At 40.0% G+C, this 26,306-nt stretch overlaps 3 protein-coding genes across 4 annotated transcripts in view; all 3 read right to left on the reverse strand.

Moving 5' to 3' along the window:
• Positions 1–4,860: 4,860 nt before the first annotated feature.
• LOC146521504 (butyrophilin subfamily 2 member A1-like) lies at positions 4,861–5,874 on the reverse strand. Its single transcript, XM_085155385.1, has one exon. It carries the CDS (start codon positions 5,692–5,694, stop codon positions 5,305–5,307), a length of 390 nt encoding a protein of 129 aa, XP_085011511.1. The 5' UTR covers positions 5,695–5,874; the 3' UTR covers positions 4,861–5,304.
• A 13,024-nt stretch (positions 5,875–18,898) lies between these two features.
• Positions 18,899–26,041, reverse strand: LOC146521505 (butyrophilin subfamily 2 member A1-like). 2 transcript variants are annotated; one of them, XM_085155163.1, is made up of 4 exons: positions 25,910–26,041; positions 24,383–24,736; positions 23,819–24,154; positions 18,899–23,584 (listed from the first exon to the last, which is right to left on the reverse strand). In XM_085155163.1, the coding sequence occupies exons 2-4, from the start codon at positions 24,543–24,545 to the stop codon at positions 23,409–23,411; spliced, it is 675 nt and encodes a 224-aa protein (XP_085011289.1). In that variant the 5' UTR covers positions 24,546–24,736; positions 25,910–26,041; the 3' UTR covers positions 18,899–23,408. The 2 variants fall into 2 exon arrangements, with proteins under 2 accessions (XP_085011289.1, XP_085011287.1); XM_085155161.1 differs by having other exon boundaries at positions 18,901–23,584; positions 24,383–26,031.
• LOC146521506 (V-set domain containing T-cell activation inhibitor 1-like) overlaps positions 23,591–26,306 on the reverse strand; it is a 216,209-nt gene continuing 213,493 nt past the window's right edge. Inside the window, exon 3 of the mRNA XM_085155206.1 lies at positions 23,591–23,818. Coding sequence (XP_085011332.1) covers positions 23,811–23,818 — 8 coding nt within the window. The 3' untranslated portion in view covers positions 23,591–23,810. The remainder of the gene's footprint in view (positions 23,819–26,306) is intronic.

Consider the following 26,306-nt stretch of genomic DNA (forward strand, 5'->3'; position numbering starts at 1 on the left):
CACTTTAATAAGGAGGTGGCAGATGACATCAGCAGGATGTATAGCGTTGGTAGGGATGCGATCCAATTACAATATTCACATGCAGGTAAAGGGAGTGTCAGTGTGAGTATGTGTGTGGTATTTCCTCCAACACATCTCTCATCTGTGCACAACTGCACTGAACACGTTCCCAACCGTAAGTACAGATACCGAGGTGCATCATGGGTAACGTAGTCTAAACAGTTACAGTGAACAAGCAGACTTTTAACATTACATATGCTGTATGCATTTTGTTAATTCCTAGGTTGCGACTCTACATCAGCTAAAATACTGTCAATAACATTTGAAATGATGAAGGCACTTGAAAAGTAACACAAACATACAAAAAGTTTTCTTAAGTACTAAAGTTTTTTTTAGTAAACAAACCCGCTTACTCTTTCCCTTCAAGGCTTTTAGACTTCTGATTGGCCAAAATTTCGTTTTTACCGTTTACACGTGGACAGAGATATTTTTTTCAAAACTGCACAGTGGACGGGATTTTTGTTAAACAAAAACTGAAAATCTCTGTTTTCAAAAATACCCATGTATGTGTGGACGTAGCCTTAAAGCAAAACTGTGGCTTTTCAGCCCAAATGAATGGGTGTGCCCAATAAGGTGGCCAATAAGTGCAAATTAAATGTGCATCGTTCAAATCTTCATCTGTAAATTTCTTCCCAGTGATGAATAACATTCATACTTGTCATCCTGTAACAACAGATTATAACATGAATATCAAAAGTAACTGAAGGTAAAACACAAAGAAAATAATTTCCTCCCTGAATTGTCAAAGGATCAAACAACAGGAAATCGAAACAGTCAAAGTACCGTTAGCTGATGAATTCATAAAACAGGAAAAATCTGAAGCTCCTTTGTTGAGCAACACATTGATAAAAAAAAAAAAAAAAAAACACCCCAGTTTGTCTTGTGTTGGTTTATTTTATTTGTGATTTTCATATGTTAGATATTTCACAGGCTCCATATTCCCTCTGAATGATGTATAACAGTGGTCCCCAACCGTTTTTGCGCCAGACCTCCAATTCTTTCATGGACTGGCCTTTAAGGTTAAATACAACAAAATAAAAGCAGTACCAGTACTAAAAAAAAAAAATGTATTCATAACACACAGAAAAAGACATGGGAAAATTAAGTTAACGATAAAAACAATAAATATTAACAATAAAAACCCTGAAAACCATAAATTTCCCACCCGAACCTCAACTCTCGCAGCCCGGTACCAAACGATTCATGGACCAGTACCAGTCCATGGCCCGGGGGTTGGGGACCGCTAATGTATAGGGTATATGTGTGCAAATGTTTCATTGAATGATATGGTAGTAAGTTACACCCTGACTCAGCTATAGAGCTATACTAGTTTGGATACACAGGTGTATCTTATTGAAGATGTTTCCTTTATTACCCTTTTTTTCTTTCCTCTTCCCATATGTGCTTGCAATGATTGTAGTATACATGTATCTTTGTACGTTCCCAGTGTGCTAGATTTTTTTAAACATAGATAATAAACACCATTTTGTTCGAAATGGTGATGCAGACCCTCTATGAGTATGCGGGATTTATTTTCTCACTTTGTTTGGGAAAGTGGGACGGGGGGAAGAGGACTGTGTTCTCTGTGTTCGTGTTGTTGGTATATTTTACTCATCGATGTTTTACAAGGGCAATTCGTGTGTACACTGCTATTTATTATTTCTGTTGTGAATCCTAATTCATCTTCGCTAATTGGTGGCATTAGATTTGTGAGCTGGAACTTGCGAGGTCTAGGGCATGTGCGCAAATGAGCCAAGGTTTATTCTTACTTAAAAACGTTAGCTGCTGATATTGTGTATCTTCAGGAAACACATTTGAAACCCACTAACGAGAGGCTGCTCAGGTGCTGCTGGGCTAATCAGAATTTTTAGTCAAAATTTCCTAAATATTACCTAATCTTTCTGACACTAATGTAATTTTAGGAGGTGACTTGAATTGTGTACTTGATAAACACTTAGACAGATCTACCCAAACCTCCCAGTTGATTAACTCTTCGATTGTTGTCAATAATATGTTGAGTTCCACTTACCTAGTTTATGTTTGGAGACTGTGTAAACCTACTAGTCGAGACTATTCTTATTTCTCACAAGTGCAGAAATCGGACCCGAAAATAGATTATTTTTTGTTTGATTCCAATTTGATTTCTAAAGTTGTATGTTCAATGTATCACAGCATTTTAATCTTGGATCATTCTCAAACCTCTTTAGTTCTGGAGTTATGTGGTACGAAACAACAGTGTACCTGGCGTTTTCACCCGTCACTCCTGTCTGAGGCATCCTACTGCCGATTAATGACAACAAAAGTATCAGAAGGCTGATTCTGATTCGATTTTATGGAAAACATTTAAAGTACTAACGCAGAGAGAAAATAGTTTTTTGAATCTTAGTTGGAAAAAGAACCCTAGAAACGCCTGTTAGAAATAGAAACTGAATTAATAGAACAGGACTGCAAGGCCTCCACTTGTCCCTCTCTATTTCAAGACATCATTAAAAGGAAGTCTGAGTATAATACAATTTTATCTCGTCAAGTAACAGATCAGCTATTTAGGATCAGAAAGAAGCATTTTGAGTTTAACTGTATGGTGGTGTTTATTTTCACTCCTCAGAGGATAATTTTACACTGACTAGTTATGAAAAATCAGCAATGACAGCATCTGTAAACATCTGTGTGTATGTTGAATTCAGTTGTGTAAAATCCAGAAAAGAGTAAGTAGGAAACCTCAGAGAGCAGAGTGTTACTCAGTGCCCTGATCACCTGTGGTGGCTGGCATAAGCTCCAGCTGTGCCAAAGGTAAGATACACAAAAATATCATGTGAACAACAGTGAGACTAAAATCTAAAGTGAAAGCTGTTTGGCTCTGCTTGGCCTGTGTGGATATGTCTCTATCAGACAGCAGAGCAAACAAAAAGGACGATTTCTTAAAGAAGTTTATGATCTGAAGCTGTCCTGCAGTCTTTTACAATCTGAATCAGGAAGCTCACAGAGGTCACACAGCTCCAACAGTCACATTATAGTTTTATTTCATTTTTTCCTTAATTTAGAATTTGTCTTCAAAACATAAAACAAAAAGTACAGAGATAAAGTAAAGCAGAGTTTCATGAATTCGTTTTGTGCTGAGTTAGTCTTTTGTATATGTAGCATCAAACTATCTTGAAAATTAAGCCACTATGACACTTACCAACAATATTTGTGACATGTTAGATGAGGGCGCTTTGCACTCATCTGCTGGAAGTTTCCTCTGATTGCTGTCCCTCAGTTCCCTGATCATATGTGTGCTGAAGAACTGAGACATGTGAGTCATTCTCTGTGGGGTTTGCCTTTTACAAACCCCACTCTGGCAGCTGAATTCAAAAGAAACATTTAACACTGAAACGCAGAACAAGAGGAAAAAAAGCACGAGTCACACCTCACAGACAAGAACCCACACTGGAAGTATTCACAACCTTTTTTGTTTTTTTAGCGCTGATTGCATCGATCATGATAGGTCCTGACTTCAAAGATTCAGCTCATCTGCTTTAGAGATAAGCTGCAACTAAGCAGTTTTTATTTGTTGACTCGAATACAGTTCAGTTGTTTATGGTTTATTCTGTCTGTCAGATTAAGTAGTTCCTAAAATAACTGCTGCATGTGCACACAGTTTGTCCTTGTTAGATTTGTAGGGAGTGATGAGCTCAGAGTGTTGGCACCAAACTCTGACTTTATTTGTCTGGTGCAATAAATCATTTCAAATTTGAGCTACATGACTCATCATATATTTCCTTTATCCATTTGATGGTGCTGTTTATTTATCATTAGGTTGGATGATGGTGTTAGTGTTGAATAACAAGCAGGGAGAGATGAGATATTTGGAGCTTAAAGAGAGCAGCAGGAAGAGTGAAGAGTGTTAGAGGACATAGATGACATTAACACAGTTAGAGCTGTTTCTCAGTCTGGTAGTTTGGGCTCTGACACTTCTGTGAACTCCAGAGGTCATGAGGGAGAGTTTCTGTGAATGAGAATGTTTAATCTCTAGTGATGGTTGGGACTAATTAGTGCCACTTTCATCGTTCTGTTTATATATAAATGTGTCATTTTAATGCCTCCCTCATGTCTCTGTACAAACACATGTAAAAACTGCCACCAGTGTGAGCTTCATGTGTATGTTTGACCCATACAGCATTTAAATATAAAAAAGAGCTAAAGCTGTTAGCGTTGTTACTGCAGGAGAGTCAGTCACATAGAAACATAAAGTTTACTAGCGGCATCTTTATTTGCCATTTAAAACTCTACAAAAAAACAATATGAAGCTTGAATTAAAAGTTTTTTTAATCAGATGAGAGACGTGGCTGTTCTCACTGATTTCTCTGTAAATGTTTGTTCTTTAACACTCGATTAGCTCAATGACAAAAAAGACAAAAATATCAAGCTTAGATTAAATATAGGTTAATGCATCCAGCACTACAGCTGACATTCAAAACAGACAAAACAAGTTTATCACAGATGAAAAAGAAAATGTCACAAAGATGTTTGATTTATTTTCCATTGAAGGAAGTTTATGTGGCTCCTCATGAACTTTCATGAGCTGTAAAACCACAGCATGGGTCAGCTCAGGGCACTAAACAGTAAAAATAAAGTACAAAGTAAAGTAAGTGGAAACACTTGACATAAGCAGGGAAAAAAAGTGCTTCTGTGTGTTTCATGTTTCTCCACAGTCATATTAGACATGTCTGGACCTTAATTTAACCCCTGAGATTACACAGTAACAGAATCTTAATCACACGTTCATGTATGTACTTCAAAAAAAACGAATGAAAAAAATGTTTGTCTGCAGACAGAAAAAATAAAATTGCAACAATCTTTTTTTCCAAACTGGACTTTGTTCAGGACGAATTTGACGTTTTCAGTTTTCCAGTGATCCCAAAAGCAGCCACAACAACACAAATCACACCAAAGGCTGAGAGACCAGCTACCAGACCAGGACGTCCTCTAGAGACTCCATCCTCCTTCCCTCCATCCTCTGTGTGTCCTCCTTGACCTGCAGGTGAGAAACAGGTGTGAGGTGTCAGCTGTCAGGTAGGTGATGAGTGAAGAACAGAACAGAATCCATTTCCTCTTCAAACTGCTGTCAGACATTATCTACTGCACTCTGATCACATCACTCAGACCAGCTGCTTTCTACAAAGTCTCATCAACAACATCTTTAGAAACAAACATCAACAACCAGGAAGCAGCTTCACCTCTGATCACACACACACTCAACTCTACTCACTCACCTGGAGGATCAACATGAAGGTAGATGATGTTGATGGGGTCAGTCTTCAGATGAGCTCTCTTCCTGCGGTTTGTTTTTCTCTGGATGACACGACACTCATATGTTCCAGTATCAGCAGCTGTCACATCGTTCAGAATCAAAGACACGTCTCCATCTTTCATCTGTCTGTCCTGCAGATCCACCCGGTTCTTAAAAGATGGATGCTGTTCGTCTGGATCAAACTGCTCATCACGGTACAAGAGGACATATTCTTCCTTCAGGTCAGCTCTGCTCCACTCTACAACTGTGATCGGGATGTTGCTATTTGGAGCTCGACATGTCAGAGTGACGTTCTGTCCAGCTGTGATGTTTAGCTCTAAAAGAGAGGAAACAATATGGAACATGGATAAAGATTCAAAGTGTTATGATTATCACGATGAGCTACACATGGAGATCACGGATTTCTGATGAACCAGAGGAGTGTTTTTCATGAGAGACAGTTACGACTCGATGCTCGACATGTTTTCAAAGTAAACACATCTTTTATTTACAGATTTATTTCTCAATGACATTTTGATCCATCTTTAATTAAATTCCTTTAACACTTAAAGAACTTAGGTAGTTAATTGTCATCTACTTTTACTTATTTTTTTAGTAAGATTTGAAAAATCAAGTATTTAAGATATTTTTATGGGGTTTAATAGTTTTATATATGATTTAAATATGTAGGGGTAATCATCGGTCCTTTTTTACTGCTTCTGCAGGACGTAAAGTTTGTGAGCCGTGCTTTTCTAAGAAAGCTTGTTTGCCATTTGGTAGCAAAAAACGAGGTGAATGTAAAAAGGGGGTGTTACGTCCCTCTGCAGCCCCTAATCATCTCAATGTTTTCAGCTGGTGCTAATTGGCCACACCTAGTCAGGTGTGGATAAAAGCATACCTGAGGCAAGCTTCCCAGAGAGCTCACTAGTCTTTGCCTTGGTGGTACCAGCCATTTGAGCCAACCTGCTATTCCATTATAAGATAAAACCTCTTCTCACCCATACTCTGGTATTCATCTCCTTTTTTATGTTGCGGCTTTGAGCCAGGTCGTAACATAAGTGGGGGCTCATCCGGGATATTTGGACATTTTAGTGGAGACTGAATATCAGTTTGTTTGACTTTTAAGTGGGTGAGTGAAGGTGTTCATTGTGATTGAGCAAACTCCCTTTAGTAAGTGTGTTTCAGCTAGGTGGCTGTGCTGCCCTTCCATCGTAGCACTTGTTTGTTGTTTTGCTTTGTTGTTTTAATTTGTTGTGTTTGGTGGTTACCCTGGGTGGGGGTACGCTTCAGAGTTTGGTAGGAGATCATATCCCTGGTCTGCTGCCTACCCTTGAGTTAGCGTTTAAAGTTGCCTCAAGCCCGATACACCACTGAAGACTAGACGGGTAAAGTTTTATTGTGTTTTAGCGTTTTAGGGAGTTGCTCATAGTAAACCAGTGGTACCAAACTTGGAAAGAGGTTTGAGTCCATTATGGTCCTATGGTGAGGCAGGTAGGCCGTTTTTAACTTTGCATAGTGTGTACACCATGTGTGTGCATCTGTCTGTGTCGCTGGATGCTAATAACATCCTCATGAGATGAGTGTTTTGGCCTGTGACCTTTAGTGTTGTGGGGTTTATGGCTACTTTTGTTCGATCACTTGTGAGTGTTGTTGGCTAGGTGATGGCAATAACACTGTGGGGTGTTCAGCTACCCTTGATGTAATCATTGTGCGGCCATAGCTCTCCATTTTGTGGTTGGTCACTACCATGCTTGCTTTACTGAACTTTGTCGATTAAGTAACTTGTTGTGGTATAGGGCCACTCATATGTGGCCGTTTGTGTGGTGGAGACCACAGATCACTTGTGTGTGATTATTCGTGGCTGCTTTCATTTTGTGTTGTAGCAGGCTGAATAATCATTTTGGGTTTGACTGTTGTACTCCTTTGTGTTGGTCACATGTTACTTTTTGTGTGTGTTCAGTGTGGCAACTTCAGATTCTCATGTAGGGGCATCCATGCTTAAAGATGCCAACTTATTTGTGAGGGATCAAGACTTCAGAGGGACTTTGTTTAGGGGTCCTAGAGGAACCCTTTTGAGGGAGGAGGTGTTACGTCCCTCTGCAGCCCCTAATAATCTCAATGTTTTCAGCTGGTGCTAATTGGCCACACCTAGTCAGGTGTGGATAAAAGCATACCTGAGGGAAGCTTCCCAGAGAGCTCACTAGTCTTTGCCTTGGTGGTACCAGCCATTTGAGCCAACCTGCTATTCCATTTTAAGATAAAACCTCTTCTCACCCATACTCTGGTATTCATCTCCTTTTTTTATGTTGCGGCTTTGAGCCGGGTCGTAACAGGGGGGAACAAATTATTCCACACAAAAACTACAAAACCAATCTCTCCAGTTGGATCTCCCCGATTACATTTTCCTTATATTCAATTCAGTTTTCTTTACATTGCGCCAAATCACAACAACAGTCGCCTCAAGGAGCTTTATATTGTACAGTATTGTTTGTTTTATACCTAAAACAACTATAAACAGCGATGTTCTAAAAACTTTTGCTTCTCATCCTGCTTACTCGCCTAGTCTTTCTTGTCATGCTGAGACTTTGAACAGTTCCGTTTGTTCCTGTGACAAATATGAGATCATGATATCTATTTTAAGCAGTTTTACGAATTTTCAAAGTCCCAAGGACTCAAAAGTGACCCTCTTGGTGGTTCACTTTTAATTGGAAAACTGACTCATTTTCATCTTTTCTTGTTTTTGCTGAAGAAGCGGATGCATTTTGTATTTTATAATCCAAATTTTCAGTTTTACTGTTGAAACATTCCAGATGTTTTCGTCTGCAGTTATTTTAGACTAACGGCACCTGCTAGTGAGCTTTCAGGTTTATATTAAAAGACACTGAAAAAAATATTACTGGTTTAAAACAAATACACTGTAAACAAAAAATCCTGTGATTGGACTTCAATTTTTATGCTTTTGCGAAATAAATTATAAGCAGACTCTTTCTCTGTGATGCCACGGATCAGCTCATTCCTTCACCTGCACACATCTTGTTCAGTGTGCCTAACAGGATACTGACTTAAGAAACACGCCGTTTTAACTGTTAATCATCCCAAATTTTGTGTTTCATGTTTTATCAGGTCAGACAAAATTATCGCTAAGCTCAGCTGTATTATAACAGTAACACCTGCTTACCTTCAGAGGCAGAAAGTAGAACTAAGACACACAGCAGAGTCCAGAAGAGTCCATGATGGAGCAGGTTCAGCACAGCCATGCTGTCTCTGCATTAACGGGCTCAACAAAACCTAAAATCTCAGTCAGAGACACCTGAGACCACGAGGAGTGATTACTGATGTTCTCTGCTTAACTCTCTGCTTTTTAAACTGCTAGACTGCACCTTAGCACCGCCCCCGGCACCGCCCAGCAGCTACACACAACAGTGTGAAACCAGAGAAACTGTGATTGCAGCTCAGAGGATAGACTTTCAAGTTCTGATGCTGCTCTATAAAGCTCTGAATGGTTTAGGACCAAAATACATCAGTGACCTCTTGACCCAGTATGAACCTTCCAGATCCCTCAGGTCATCTGGATCCGTTTTTTTATCAGTTCCCAGAGTCAGAACCAGACACGGAGAAGCTGCATTCAGCTTTTATGCTCCTTATATCTGGAACAAACTCCCAGAAAGCCTCAGATCAGCTGAAACACTCAGTTTATTTAAATCCAGGTTGAAGACTCACCTATTCTCAGCTGCATTTGAATAAAACACCAAATCAACACCATTTTACGTGTAATCTTAAATATCAAAACTTACTCTTTCCCCCCCTATTTTAAATCATGTTTTTTACTTGTTTTTGTTTTTAATGTCTCTGTGAAGCACTTTGAATCACCTTGCTGTTGAATTGTGCTATTACCTTATTACCTTACCTTGCCTCAGTGAGATTGGTGCTTATGGGAGGAGTTCGGCGTCAAGCCAAGTGATTTTATAGTCATTCCAACTATGCGCAGTGGTATAATACACAGTGTGTATTATATATATACACATATACATATATACACATAGTGAGTATTGTGCAAAAAGTAAATTGGTAGGTAGATTCAAAGTAAGTCACAGGGCTTTTCCTGCCTTTCTGGGGGGCTTATATTTAACTAAAAACTATCTAATATGCAAATCCACATAATTATGGATTATTGTAATTCAGGTATGATGAAAAAACAATGCATTTAAGAAAATACATTAAGAAACAGATTATATTGGATTAATATTTCAAACATGACAAAATGCTGATTTTTAAGCAGCAACATTATTATATCTCTACAGTTTAAGCTTTGTGTCTGCACAGAGTGGATACTTAAACTAACTGAATCATCAAAAACTAAATACATTACATCATAATAAATACATTATTTCATATTCATTACTTTTTCTATTATTTTAATTACTTTATTATTACTTTATTAACTTAGCACTAGATAATAAGGCAACAATACACCTTCTGCACGATATGTGTACGATACGTGCTGTTTGCAGTGCACAATATGCCAACAAGTTTTCATCATCCAGAAACTTGCCACTGTAATTGTATGTGCATTTGTGTAGCCTGTGTGTGTACGCAAGCATGTGTGTGGATAAGATTTGTGCAAATGGCCTACCTAAACGACTATAGTTCTCTAGATATGTGAGGAATTGTATGTATCTGCGCGTGAGTCACTGAGTGGAAAGGTGCGGCGGAACAGATTTACAGTTAGCTAGGCAGAAAAATGAATCAGCCACACAAAAGATATGGTTTACAGTTTGAAGTTCATGTGTTATTGTTTTTGAGGAAGTGGTTTCTTCTACTCAAAAAAAACAACTTGCAATCTGTGTGTTTGCTTAGTTTGTAGTTTAGTTGTCCTTCCTTATTGTCAAAATAAGTGCATCCTCATAAAGCTCTAGCACACTGTAATTTGCCTAAACAGTGATTACTATTTAGCTGACTTTTGCACTTTAAGTATGGCAGCTGATCATGTTGTCAAGAAAATGTCTGTTGATTCAAAGGAATGAACTTTAGGGTTGGGCTGTGTTGACTGTGTCAACCTCCAGTCCTCGAGGGCCTAAAACGTTTTTATGTGTCCCTGCTACAACACACCTACAGTGGGGCAAAAAAGTATTTAGTCAGCCACCGATTGTGCAAGTTCCCCCACTTAAAATGATGACAGAGGTCAGTAATTTGCACCAGAGGTACACTTCAACTGTGAGAGACAGAATGTGAAAAAAAAAATCCATGAATTCACATGGTAGGATTTGTAAAGAATTTATTCGTAAATCAGGGTGGAAAATAAGTATTTGGTCACCTCAAACAAGGAAAATCCCTGGCTCTCACAGACCTGTAACGTCTTCTGTAAGAAGCTTTTCTGTCCCCCACTCGTTACCTGTATGAATGCCACCTGTTTGACCTCATCATCTGTATAAAAGACACCTGTCCACAGCCTCAACCAGTCAGACTCCAAACTCCGCCATGGCCAAGACCAAAGAGCTTTCGAAGAACACCAGGAAAAGAATTGTAGACCCGCACCAGACTGGGAAGAGTGAATCTACAATAGGCAAGCAGCTTGGTGTGAAAAAATCAACTGTGGGAGCAATCATCAGAAAATGGAAGACATACAAGACCACTGATAATCTCCCTCGATCTGGGGCTCCACGCAAGATCTCATCCCGTGGGGTCAAAATGATCATGAGAACGGTGAGCAAAGATCCCAGAACCACACGGGGGGACCTGGTGAATGACCTGCAGAGAGCTGGGACCAAAGTAGCAAAGGTCACCATCAGTAACACACTACAACGGCAGGGAATCAAATCCCGCAGTGCCAGACGTGTTCCGCTGCTGAAGCCAGTGCATGTCCAGGCCCGTCTGAAGTTTGCCAGAGAGCACATGGATGATACAGCAGAGGATTGGGAGAATGTCATGTGGTCAGATGAAACCAAAGTAGAACTTTTTGGTATAAACTCAACTCGTCGTGTTTGGAGGAAGAAGAATACTGAGTTGCATCCCAAGAACACCATACCTACTGTGAAGCATGGGGGTGGAAACATCATGCTATGGGGCTGTTTTTCTGCCAAGGGGACAGGACGACTGATCCGTGTTAAGGACAGAATGAATGGGGCCAAGTATCGTGAGATTTTGAGCCAAAACCTCCTTCCATCAGTGAGAACTTTGAAGATGAAACGAGGCTGGGTCTTCCAACATGACAATGATCCAAAACACACCGCCCGGGCAACAAAGGAGTGGCTCCGTAAGAAGCATTTGAAAGTCCTGGAGTGGCCTAGCCAGTCTCCAGACCTCAACCCCATAGAAAATCTGTGGCGGGAGTTGAAAGTCCGTGTTGCTCGGCGACAGCCCCAAAACATCACTGCTCTTGAGAAGATCTCCCACAGTTGATTTTTTCACACCAAGCTGCTTGCCTATTGTAGATTCACTCTTCCCAGTCTGGTGCAGGTCTACAATTCTTTTCCTGGTGTCCTTCGAAAGCTCTTTGGTCTTGGCCATGGCGGAGTTTGGAGTCTGACTGGTTGAGGCTGTGGACAGGTGTCTTTTATACAGATGATGAGGTCAAACAGGTGCCATTCATACAGGTAACGAGTGGGGGACAGAAAAGCTTCTTACGGAAGACGTTACAGGTCTGTGAGAGCCAGGGATTTTCCTTGTTTGAGGTGACCAAGTACTTATTTTCCACCCTGATTTACGAATAAATTCTTTACAAATCCTACCATGTGAATTCATGGATTTTCTTTTCACATTCTGTCTCTCACAGTTGAAGTGTACCTCTGGTGCAAATTACTGACCTCTGTCATCATTTTAAGTGGGGGAACTTGCACAATCGGTGGCTGACTAAATACTTTTTTGCCCCACTGTAAATACAAGTAGTAGGTCATTAGCAACACTGTTTGGAGACTGACTACATATTTGCAGTCAGTTTGACATCTGTGCGGCAAAGGTTCAGCATGTGGCATTGTTTGCTATCTGCAGGTGCACGCTCACATGTATATACACACTTTTACCACCAAACAAACTGGGGAAAACAGCACGCCCTAACAAAGACAGATGACTCATCGTTCATGTTTTTCTTGTTTAATGTAAAGTGGATCATTTTTGCTTCACCCTCATTTTGTACACAGCATAGCATAGAAACATGTCAAATATGTCAAATATAAGAAAAAAAAGAAGCAGTTATTTTTAATATAATAGGAGAAACATGTCTCTGAAAACTGTGACAGGGCCATGTTTACCCCTGTGTAGCTTCTTTTGACGACAGTCTGTAAACATCTGGCAGCTGTGGAGTTGATTCCTGCTCTATAAAAAAAGAAGTTACTTACTGTAATAAATGAAATATTCTTGATCAGAACAACAGTGTCACTGCTTCTGATGATACACGTGCAGTACTGTGAGAAGAAAATTAATCGGAAATTTGGTGTCACCTCTTAAAGAATCTTTTATGATATTTTTATAATATACAAAGTGCGATGTAAGGAGGATAAAGTATTATAATTGCTAAGATGTCAGGACCAGCACTGTGTTATTGGGAAGAAAACTGTAACAAAATATATGTGTGTAGCTGGCTTGACTTTGCACTTGTGACTTTGGACATGAGGGCTCGCTTGGCTCTGGTTATGAAGGAGGGGATGTTGCACCCTCAGTATTTACTTTTTGCACTCAGCCTCTCAGCCTTACCAAGACTCTCAGCCTTAACCCTTTAAAACCGGTCAGAGCGGGCACGCTCTGTTTTGCATAACTATTTTTAAATCCCGGTAGCTCTGCAACAACCTAAGCTAGCGCAATAATTTTTTTTGCATATGAAACCGGAGGAGTTGTACTTATTGTACTTATCTTATGCCATCAGCTTGTCCTCGGTCACAGTTTCCTTCCACATATAGCTTTGCAAAAACTGCATAAAAAGCACTTGCAGCAACAAAAACATAATATTCCAGAAACACTTCCTACGTTGGAATAGACGTCAGCGCGAACTTTTGCATTACCTGCCTGAAACCGGAAGTGACGTCATTTTCGCGGAAATGTAGTTTTTTACCATCAAGGCCTTATGAGCCTACACTGGTGTTTTTAAAAGTTATGTTTGACTTTATGACTTTCTGTGTCGTTTCTGGGATGCTTAGGACTCATATTGCACTGCTGGAAATAGTTTATTTTGATGCATATGCTGCTTTTTTGCAAATTTGCATCATAATATTTATTTTCATTTTTCCTGCAGTGTATAGAAATTGGTGTATTTCAAAAATAAAACTATGAAGACACTCAAAATAAATTTCCTGTGGTGGGAAACTATTTTGTGCAACTTTTTTGTATTTACAGTTTTGAGGGATAAGCCTCTTAAATTTCTCTAACTAGAAATATATGTTAAAAAAACAAAAATGATTTTCAATTTTTTTGTAGTTTATTGCACTTTTTTGCAATTTATGTAATTACTATGCACTTAACATATTATGCACTTATTATACATATTATTAAAATTTGGGCTATAATGGTTGTATTGATGTATAGCAACTTGAAATGCTCCCAAAAATGGCTCCACAGCATGTAAAAATATAATATAAGCTCTGGCGGACTTTCGTTCTATGGTAGGTCTTAAAGGGTTAAACAAGACTCTCAGCCTCTCAGCCTTAAACAAGACTCAGGACTCCCTGGAGAGATTACATCTCCCAGCTGTCATGGGAATGCATTTGTGTTGAAGAAGCTGAAGGAGGTGACAGGGGAGAAGGAAGGCAATGGTTCCTGGACTGGGAAGATTGGGAGAATGTAATTGTTGTCTGAACAAATAACACAGTAATGTTTTCTTGCACTGTAGATTCTGGTTTTTCACTTGTTCTGGTTGCTCTTTCTCTTATAATCACAGTAAAACCACAAAAGAAGAATTTCCCCCACCGTCTTCCTTCTGATGAACCAACTGTTCTGAAAACTAACAGCTCTTATAACATCTCAGCTGTACTGTGTACCCCTAAAATTTAAGGAAACTGGATAAGTAGAGGGCAAAAGAAGTGTCAGGTAAGAAGAATAGGAATAAATTCAGCAAAGGCCTGACACAGACCCGAGAGCTTCATCTGGCCCATTTACTGGCTGTCAAGATAGGGAAGGAAAACAAGGAGAACAAAATAGTTTTGCCACATTACACACAAACTAAAGTGAAAATCAGTGGCAACAGTTCTGATGGAGTCATTTGAATCCTGAACTTACTTATATTGAGAACAGGAAGTTCAGTTTCAAGTCATTTCTCTGCGAATGGAATGGACATTTTGAGATTAGTCACATGTTTCTACTTTACTTATAAAAGTCTCAGTCTATACACCGCGTTGAACTGTCTGCAACATCAACAACTGTTGATCGTGTCAATTGTGAAGTGATAAAACAATCATATACTGTACACTGGCTAGCTTATCTATTTAACTTCTGTGCTACAATAATGTAACCAGGAGGCTCCACCAGTAAGGAAGCTCCTGACCCCTAGCCTGGAGGCTGCATACTTTTATGCTACTTCTTTTGTACTGTGCTGTTTTCGAGCCACCTGTTATGAGCCAACCCTTTTGTTCTTATCCAAACGGTAAATGCAGCCCGACAAAATAATCAAGTTACGTTACATTTCACTGGTGGAGGCAAGTTACAGTTGTAGCCACAGCTGCCCTGGGGCAGACTGACAGAAGCGAGGCTGCCGTATGCAAGTTTTGCAAGGCAAATGTGTATGCACGTTAGTATGCACGTTAGTATGCAAGTTTTGCAAATGCAAGTTTGTATGCAAGTTCTTATGCAAGTTAGTATGCAAGTTTTGCAAATGCAAGTTTGTAAGCAAATGTTTATGCAAGCTAGTATGCAAGTTTTTATGCAAATGTGAATGCAAGAACAAAAATGACTCAATCACATCTACAGACAGATAATTGTTTGGATTTAACAGATGATATTCATCTTTGTACCTATAGTAATAAACATGTAGAGCTCAAACCTCTTCCTACCTCTCTGATAACAAAGCTAAATTCGTGTTTTTAAGGTCAAACCCTGAAAGAAATATCAGGCATACACCAAGGAGAGTGTAATCAGTGACTGATGAAAACACAAGGAGGTGCTTTGAAAACTGAAGTACACAAAAAAGCAACAACAAGCGATGCTGTTAGGGAACGGCTGTGTGCAGACAGGAATAGGACCCAAGGTGCAGACACTCGGAGGCAAAACTTAAACTCAAAACCGCTTTAATGTTAAACTCAAATATAACATAACTGTAAATATCAAAATAAACTTACACCGGAGGACTGAAAAAACACAGCTAGATAAACGGTAGATCGCAACAATGACAAACTGAAACACAGGGCTTAAATACACAGCTGGGGCAAATCAGAACTGACGAGACAAGGAAGCGTAAACTGAACACACTGAGATAAGACAGAGACCTTCAAAGTAAAACAGGAAACACATAACACAGACTGAACAAAAGACACAGACTCACATGCAGGCACTACAACAGAGGGAACAGAGATGTGGGACCAGGGCAGACACAGACACTGACTGGACACGGGGATATAGCAGACAGGGGAGACAGCAACTAAGGATTACACAGAGACAAACCATAAGACATGACTCCAACGAAAACCCAAAGACTAGAAATTATAAATAATATAATAAACTCAAAACCCCTGGGTCAACGACCCAGGCATCCTAACAGATGCAAGCGAGCTTTCATACAGGCTGCTGCAAAATGCAAGTCTCACTTTTCCTCCTGAACCAGTGTCTAATCTTAGACTTTCCCTTCTTTAAGGATTTATTCCAGATTGATTCTTAAATATGTATGAATGGTTTACTTCCAAATGACATATGACGTGACTAAAATCACATCATATGACAGGTCCCAGGGGTCACATTTGGTGCTGCAAAAAATTAAAATGAATTAAAATAAAATAAATGCCTGCAGCACTGACTGTTTATACAACATCAATGTGGCTGCAGGAGATCACTTTAATATAAAACTACGCTACTCTGAGACATTTTTACTGGTTATTTAAAATTTCCCACAGAAAAATGTCACCTCGATAAACACTAATTAATTTCTTTCATAATTTTTTTTCAGTAGAGGTTTTTCCTCTTTCAGAAACACATGACTCATGTTAGAGAGCATTTGTTATGGCCACATAAGCTGGCCCCAATTTTGACTGAATTGAAACAGAGATCATCATCATCATCATCATCAGACTGAATGAGGAAAATTACCTACTGATGGAGACGGATTTAGATAAAACAGCATCTAAAGTCTCACATATTTCATTTCCTTTAATCTAAACTTACTGTACACAGACACATACGAGCTTCTCAAGCTTCTGTGTGAAGTTTCCAGCAACTGAGGGATGTTATTGCTGCTCTCAGTCTGAGGTTGTGTTTTTATTGATATTTGTTGTTTTCTATCCGCTCCGAACTCAGAGTGAGTTAGACTGTGGCAGCGACAGAAACGCTGTGTTACACTTATTTGTTTAAAATGTGGAAAACAAAGTTTGATGAATTAATTATCAGTAGTTAGTGTTTGCAGTGCAGCAGTAAAAATATAAATACACCTTACCCTAGGGATGCACCGATACCACTTTTTTGGAAATGAGTACTTGCATTTCAGTACTCGCTGATACCGATACCGAGTACTTAATAAAAACATGATTTAAATTTACAGGTAACAGCTTTAGTCCTATAATTTAACAAAAAACAAACAAACAAGGGACTAGTTTGGAATTAAGAACATTTATTTAAAATGAAAAGCATTTTGTATGCAACATATTACAGAATAAATAATTATGAAAAAAAATTTAAACAGTGACAGTGCAACTCAAGTATTGTTTTCAGTTTATTGTAAACTGCCGAGTTGGACAACACAAGGGGCATTAATAAACACCTTTGCTATTTAGTGCACAATATTTGAATAAACTAACAACATCCACCAACATAGAACTGTGGCAGTCAGTGCAACTGAGGTAGGTAGTAACATCAAGTCTAAGATGACTCACTTAATGGAGAGAAAAAGTGAGTGGCAGGGTTTTTTTAAGAAAAGTAGCTTTTCTGCATTCTCAGCAGTCAGACTGTTTCTGTTTTCATCTATAATGTGTGACACTGAGCTAAAAAGCCTTTCACTTTCCACACTGCTACATGGGGCTGAGAGGTATTTACTCGTCTGTTTCTCTGTTTAGACGTCTCACTAGCACAGTCACAGCTGGGATGACATCAGAGGCTAGTGCGTCGTAGCTGCTCACTTTTTTAGTTAGTTCCTCAAAGGGGGCGAGGATGGCAACAGTCGTCTCCATAAGAGCCCATTGGTGAGCGGTGAGATAGTCAGGGAGTTCATGCTCTGACACGCCCAGCACTCGCTTTTACTCAATGAGGGACTGGAGCATGTAATACGTGCTGTTCCAGCGCATCTGTACGTCCTGCTGCAGTCTCTTTATTGGCTGGTTGAGCTGTCCCTGAATGTCCTCGAGGCGGGAGTAGGCTAAGGCGGAGTGTTTAAAATGCCCAACTATTTTCCGTCCCACTGCTATAGCATCAGCTATGCTCCTCTGTGCTAATAAGCATGGGTAAATAAGCGTGGGTAAACTCTTTGTACTCCTAGTTGTGTTGGGATTTTGGTGCTTAATTAAATTACTTGTGTTAAATGCGCTACCTTTAGAGCCTCCTCTGGACAATTTCGCTGAGCACAATTTGCAGTCCGCCTTTGTTTTCGCGTCTTCGTTCACTTTGAAATAGTTACACACGGCTGACTTGTCTCGCCTGCCCTTCTCTCAGCTCTGAGCCAGTGTTGCCAACTCCTCAGTAAGGAAAATCGCTATTGGCTGTCCTAAAAGTCGCTAGAAGTCGCCAAATGACGTCATCACCTAATTTGCATAATTTGTCATGCTAATGTAATTGTAACCTACGTTGTTGGAGAGAGAAATAACATCGTGGAAGACACAAAGTGAGTAAAAAACGTCCTAAATGCATTTAGAATTTATTTAGAACTACAAATTAAATTTATTTTAGCAATTATTGTTTTTTAATGTCACAATTCCAACCCTGCTCCTTTATCCGGGCGTGGACCGGCAAAAGTGACCCGAAATTGGCACTCTGGTGGAGTTAATTTGTGTGTGAGAGTGTGTGTTTATAAGTAGTTTTAAACCTTGTGATCCACAAAACAGCATAACAGTAAAAGAAGAATTGACTGCATTACAGTCAGTGCTGGAGCAGCGGCTTCGCTCATGCGCGATTCATTTGCAGTTTGGACGCACAGGTGTGAACGTCTCCTGCCCTGATAGCAGCTGGGGGAGGACTATCCTCCGCCCGTGAGCGCTTTGGCACGGGTGAGGCGCCCACGGCAGCACCGCTGCTTGTTGAGAGTAAGAGCGATATGCGTGTTCATGTCAAAAAGTCGTCATAAATAAGTCTCCAATAATACCAGAAAAAGTCGCCAGATTTGTCGCTAGTCGCTTTTTAGAAAAAAAGTCGCTAAGGGGGTCTGAAAACTCGCTAAATATAGCGACAAAGTCGCTAAGTTGGCAACACTGCTCTGAGCTGCAGCCGGGGCCTGGGGGCGGGCACTGGGGGCGGGCACTCGGCACCTGTGATTAACCCCTTACATGCCGCTCAAACATAGACAGGTCTCAGACCGTGGTATCGGCCCTCGGTATGGGGGGACTTTTAACGAGTACGAGTACTTTAGAAAATGTGGTATCGAGGCCGATACCCGATACCGGTATCGGTATCGGTGCATCCCTACCTTACCCAAGATTTAAAGATGGCATTGGTATGGATGACCTGGACTACAGCTCTGCTTTCAACACCATCCGCCCGGGCAAGCTGATCGAGAAACTGAAGGACCTCAACATCCCAACTCCCACCTGCAACTGGATCCTGGACTTTTTGACAGAGAATACAGGTGGGGAGAATGGGAGGACGCCATGGTGTCTATGGTGTGGAAAACAACCTCATCCTCAACACGGACAAGACCAACTAATACTGGACTTTAGGAAGAAACCCCTCCCCTGCAACCTCTTATCGTCAAAGTGACAGAGGTGGAGAGGGCAAACACCCACGGATTCCTGGGACTGCAGGTTGCATCAGACCTGAGCTGGACTTTCAACACAACAGTAACAGTGAAAAAAAAGAAACAGCAGAGGCTTTATTTCATTCTGCTGCCTAGGAAAGCTGGCATGAACCACCGCCCTCTCACCCAGGCCTACAGAGGACTGATAGAGAGCATCCTCACCGCAGACATCACTGTCTGGTATGGGAACACTACACAGACTGAGAGGAAGGCTCCTCAAAGAGTCATAAAGTCTGCAGAGAGGATCACAGGAACAAAACTTGCCTCCATGGACCTTCTGTACACACAACGCTCCCAAAAAAGAGCAGAGAAAATGATCAGGGACTCACACCATCCAGCTCACTCTCTGTTCAGACAAGAAAATTGCACATACAATCTGAGACACAACAGAGCGGACAGCATCAAAACACAAATACTGACACATTCACACTTCGAATACTCCACAGTCAGACTGATGGCAAACAAAAAACATAGAACACTTAAAATAACGCAGCACTACTTAACTTCACTTGAATATATGATCGGTTCACTGATGGGCAATACACTCACAAAAGACTTGTGTATCAAATCTGTGTAACAAATGTGCAACACTGTGAAAAATGTGCAATACTAGTGCAATAAGAGGTACAGAACTAAAAACTCTCTGTATAGTTTTTTTTTCTCCTTGTATTTAGAAAATAGTACGATTACCCCACTCCGGGCTTTATTTCTATCCTTCTGCTTTTTCTGTCTTTATATTGTCACATTATTGTATTGTGTTAAAGTTGATTTAACTTGGAAAGCTCTGCACTCAGACTATCAAAGGACGGACAAACTCTTGGTCAGCGTAACACTGAACATGTTTTCTCTTTCACATATTTATGGAAATAAAATGGACTTTTATTGCAATTATTTATAGTATTTCGTGAAGAAAAGAAGTTTCTTCTGTCATGATCCTGGGTCATTGACCCAGCGTTTTGTGTTTCATTTTGGTTTCATCTTGTGTTTGGTGTTTATTCTGATTCTGTATTAATTCTTTGGGTTGATTGTCGGGTGCTCCGTTCAGGTCCCTGCGTTTTTTGTTGCAAAACAGTCTGTGTGTTTCCGGTTTTACTTTGTAGGTGTGCTCCTCATTATGTCCATTAGTGTCAGCTGTGTCCACCCCTGCATGTCATCTCCTCATTACCTAGTGTGCATTTATAGTGTGTGTTGGCTTCTGTTCGTTGTTGGATCGTCTGTGTTTCTGGTGTAACTACGTCTCTCTGCATTCTCCGTCTCATGCTTAGGTTTGTCATTTAGTTTTCCCAGTCTAGGTTTTTTCTGTCATTTGTCATTCCTCACTGCCTGTTCCGTCACGCCACTTCTGTAAATAAACATCACTCTCATCACCAGTCAACTGCCGGCATTTTGGGTCCTTTCCCTCCTACACCACAAGGCACACCCCGCCAGCCGTGACATCTTCGTGCTGTTAAGAGGCAACAGACAAAACTAAAGGGGCTAATTTTCTTACTACAAATCAGTGAATGTTTAAACTGTCTGATATAATATATATTTTCTTTTTAATATTAAGAGATCACAGGTGCTGTTAAAGTGTCATTCACACACCTGTCACTGCAACTGCAAGTAGCTTTAAATAGATTGAACCTCTTTGCACACACCCTGTATCTGACATAACACACTCAGGAAAAATAGGTGTGTTTCGTGTAGTTAAGTGCAGCGTGTTTTAACCATGACTCACTCACTCATCAAGAGTCTGTGCCAGGTTAAACTGGAAACAAACAATCCAACAAATTACTTTTAGCTGAAAGTGGGAGGATCCAGGGGGATTTCAGTGGTTATTCAAACAAGTTATTATGAATTACAAGGAGAAAACATCTCCTGCTTTAGAGACTAAGAAATCAGAGTACATTTTGTTTAAAAAAAAACCAAAAAACAGAAAGAGCATCTACAGTGGAAAACTATCATTTTTCTTGTGATTTAAGTCATTTGAAAACTTTTTAATATCATAAAAATCACTGTGTAAGTCTGAGATGGACCATCAGAAGCTTCACTACAGCTTTTCTCAGTTTAATATGCAGAAAGCAAATCAGTTTTAACAAATGAGTTCAATACAAGAGAAACAGCTGGAGCGTTAGGATCCTCTGTAGGTCAGAGGTCAGATTTAATCACCATGAGGCTGCTTGTGTGAACAGAACTGCCATTTAATTTTGGATCCTGGATCCTAATCCTCTGACATTTATGACTGTTGCACTGCTCCTACCTTGTGTTTGATAAGAAAGAATGTTGTTTGTTAGGATGAGTTTCAGGAAGGACAGGAATGGGGGGAAATGAAAGAAACACACACACACACACACACACAGTAAACACATCTGAACTTGACTGGAATGCATTCAGGTGCCGGAGTCACATGTTCATCGGTTTCTAAAATAAACTGTTATGGTCTGATTAGCTTCAACTGCCTTTCTCCTCCACTGTATATAAATGTATAACCTTCATTTAGATGTTGATCATTATCATCATTATCTTCTTCTTTTTCTATTTTAAGCAGAGTCAAAGTCTCAAATCTTTATGAGTGTGGACTGTTTATGTTAACATGATCCGATGTTTTTATTTTCTTTCACTGATCTGTGATTAAGCTGTCTTGTAATCAGATTATGTTCAAAACCATACACTGGAGTGAAATAAGGTCTTACAGCAGATATGAATCACCTCATTAACAGAGTCTGTTTAAAATGCGGTTCACAGTTTGTATCACATTGACTGTGTGCAAGAGACAATCTAATTAGATCCCACAGAAAAATAAAGTTATATTTTGACTCTTTATTTGTTGTTCAAAACTCCACAAACAACTGATTTAAACGCTTTTCTTGATCAGATATGAAGAGATGTCTGCCTGTTTCCATTTGTGTGTTTTTCTTTCAAACTCGTTCAGCATGATTGCAAATGAAGACAGACAATCAAGTATAGAGTAAATATATTTTAATGCTAAAAATTCATTCAAAGTCTGATCAAACATTCAAAACATCTCACTTCATCCGTTTATAGAATCAAACACATGTTGTGTAAGAATTCTGAACATTAACAAAAGCATAGATCCTTGATTCCATACAATAAGTCATTTTAGAGCCAATACTGCATAAATCTGTCAGCTTAAGTTACAGGGTACCATCAGATACTTACAAAACACTTCATCTGATTACAAAACACAAGAATCAGTTAAGTAACTTTTTCTTTTACAGTGTAAAAACCACAGCATGGGTCAGCTCATGGCCTGATGTGCTGTGAGGCAGGCAGAAGAAAGGACCCAAATGCAAGACTCACAGAGAGAAGGATGAACTAAAAGCACAGCTTTATTGCTGGGGGAAAAAAAACCTCTTCATTGAAAATAGACTTACAAAAACAAACCGAAATCTCAAATGCAAAAACTAGTAACGGCCCATTTGAAGCTAATGCTCCGGTGCGTGTGTCAGAAAAAATGTGCAGCAATTTAATTTGTTTATTCTTTTTTGTCTGTGGGACCCAGGAAGCCCTTATACCTGCTTCTCTATACTGAGGACCACGAGAGCTCAGGGCACTTCAGAGTAAAGAGTAAAGTACAGTACAAAGTAAAGTAAGACTAAACACTTGACAATAGCTGAGAAGAAACGTGTGCTTTTGTAACTAAATAAATACTATATAAATAGTTACATTTATATATTATATATAAATATAATAAATACACAATGTTTCAAGTTCTGTCAGAGTTGATTGTCCACAATCACATTAATCACTTGTGGACTTCAGTTTAACCTCTTAGATTAGACAATAATAGAATCTGTCAGAAATAACATATTCATTTGATCACAGGGTCATAATTCACTGATTTTAGGACTGAAATAGGAAACTGATTTGAAATTTTCTGCCTCATCACCTAAAAACAAAACAGACGACAAAGCTCCCAGCTAGCTCTGAACTTATCATCAAAATTCAAGGCTGAGATGGCTGAGACTGATGTCAAGTATGAGAGCCACTTCAGTAGTAACAACAAGGCTGCTTTTAACCTGGAGGCTGAAATGAATCTTGATTCTGTTGTTGATGTGCTCTGTAGATCAAAAAACCAACAACAGCAACAACAAAAATTAGACCAGCTATCAGCCCATAATGTCTATTAACGCCATCCTTCTTCCCTCCATCCTCCTTCCCTCCATCCTCTGTGTGTCCTCCCAGCTGACCTGCAGGTGAGAAACAGGTGTGAGGTGTCAGCTGTCAGGTAGGTGATGAGTGAAGAACAGAACAGAATCCATTTCCTCTTCAAACTGCTGTCAGACATTATCTACTGCACTCTGATCACATCACTCAGACCAGCTGCTTTCTACAAAGTCTCATCAACAACATCTTTAGAAACAAACATCAACAACCAGGAAGCAGCTTCACCTCTGATCACACACACACTCAACTCTACTCACCTGGAGGATCAACAACACTCAGGTTGATAATGCTGGACTTCCATGAGCGTATTTCTCCCATGAAGACACGACACTCGTATGTTCCAGTGTCATTACTCGTCACATCCTTCAGAATCAAAGACACGTCTGCATCCTTCATCTGTCTGTCCTGCAGATCCACCCGGTCCTTAAAAGATGGATGCTGGTCATCTGGAAGAAAGTGACCGTCCCGGTACAAAAGGACATATTCTGGCTCCAAGTCTGCTCTGCTCCACTCTACAATTATGATGTTGTTGTTTGGAGCTCGACATGTCAGAGTGACGTTCTGTCCAAACTCAGCTGTGATGATTTTTTTCTCTGAAAGAGGAAACAACACAGAGCAGAGAGGTTAAAGGTCATAGTACAACTGTTCACTTCTGCAGCACAGTGAGATCAATTTAACTGCCACTCTGGGATTTGTTACTGACTCTGTAAAAGGATCTAAAGGGAGCTAAAGTTAAGAAACTTTGCTATTATGCTGTATCCATAGACTATCCAAACTGCCTTTAAACTTTACGCATCACACACTCAACTCTACTCACTCACCTGGAGGATCAACAACACTCAGGTAGATGATGCTGATGGGGTCAGTCTTCAGATGAGCTCTCTTCTTGCGGTTTGCTCCTCTCGTGAAGATGCGACACTCGTATGTTCCAGCGTCATTAATCGTCACATTCTTCAGAATCAAAGACACGTCTCCATCCTTCATCTGTCTGTCCTGCAGATCCACCCGGTTCTTAAAAGATGGATGCTGGTAATCTGGAACAATGTGACCATCCCGATACAAAAGGATATATTCTGACTCCAGGTCAGCTCTTCTCCACTCTACAACTATGATGTTGTTGTTGTTTGGAGCTCGACATGTCAGAGTGACGTCCTGTCCAGCGGTGCTGTTTATCTCTGAAAGAGAGGAAATAAAATGGAACATGGAGAGGTCAAAGATTTAAAGTGCAATTGGTTATTTCTGCAGCACTGATCATCATGATGAGCTACAAACAGAGACCACTGATTTCTGATCAACCAGAGGAAGAACAGCTCACACTGGATGCTGAACTAGAACTCTGGTGTTTGTTATCACAGAGTTACGGCCAGTGTTGCCAACTTAGCGACTCTGTTGCTATATTTAGCGAGTTTTCAGACCCCCTTAGCGACTTTTTTTCTAAAAAGTATTATGACGTAAGAATTATGACGACTTGTTCACGTAAAAGTGCGTATCGCTTTTACTCTCAAAAAGCAAGTGCTGCCGTGGGCACCTCGCCTGTCAAAGTGCTCACATGCGGCGGAAAGTCCTCACGCAGCAGTCGCCCCAGCTGCTCACCTGTATTATAACAGTAACACCTGCTTACCTTCAGAGGAAGAACCTAAAAAAAAGAGACACATCAGAGTCCAGAAAAGTGCATGATGGAGCAGGTTCAGCCTGGCCATGATCTCGCTGCACTAACAGGCTCAACAAAACCTAAAAACTCAGTCGGCGACACCTGAAACCACGATGAGTGATGACTGAGCTCTAAACTTTCTCCTTTTTGTCCTGTAATTAGCACCGCCTACTGCATTCTGCCACCTCCCAGCTACACACTTCAGCGGGAAACAGCGCCACCATGTGTTCTTCTACGGTTCATTTTTTTATCGAGACCAGCTGCACCAGACGCCACTTTTGCTGCAAGTTTGCAGGTGTTGCACCCAGGTAGGTTTCCCCTGCGTCGTGAGCGCACACTGGGCTGTCCAAATCAATATGCCTCGTTCTTCATTTTTAGTTCACACACACTTCTTGTGTTCTTGAATTATTACTGCTGGAATTTTGGAGGTTATAGCTTTTATACAGTAAAGTTACAGGATGATACAAATAATTATCAGGTAAAATGTTCTCGATTTATTTAAATAATCCTGGGTCATTTTCTGTTGTAACCCACAAACTGAACAGTAATGTAAAGAAATAAAAGTAAAACATCACTACTTTAAGGTCTACATGTTCGCTGCCCGCTGCGTGCTCATATTCTGTCGGGCACAACAGCTAGAAAGTAGCACAGTGGTCTAACCGGTTAACAATAAAATTTAAAAAACGAGTTGACATACCTCTCCATTAGTCTTCGGTGTATTCCAATTATAACTTCTTCTTCTTCTTCTTTTTCTTTTTCTTTTCTTTTTTTTTTTTTTTTACTAAAGATATATATAAAGGAAGCACTGACGCTGTTATGAGCTGCTATCCTGCCAGAAAAACTACAACAGTTTCAGTAGTGACTGAGTGTTTTCTGAACATGGGAGGAGTTTAGGGCAGAGGTGGAACCGGTTTCTGTCTGAAGGTTTAAATGAGGCGGAAATAATATATCACAGAGCAGGGTAAAAAGTATAAAATACAGGTTAATCTTTTTATGTGCAAAAAGCTGAATATTATCATGTTTTATGATGATGATGATGATGATAAATTTTATTTGTCACTTGCAGTTGCCTGCAGCAAAAATGGACACATTCC

Source organism: Neolamprologus multifasciatus, chromosome 3 (assembly GCF_963576455.1).
Source record: "Neolamprologus multifasciatus chromosome 3, fNeoMul1.2, whole genome shotgun sequence".
Classification (NCBI taxonomy): domain Eukaryota; kingdom Metazoa; phylum Chordata; class Actinopteri; order Cichliformes; family Cichlidae; genus Neolamprologus; species Neolamprologus multifasciatus.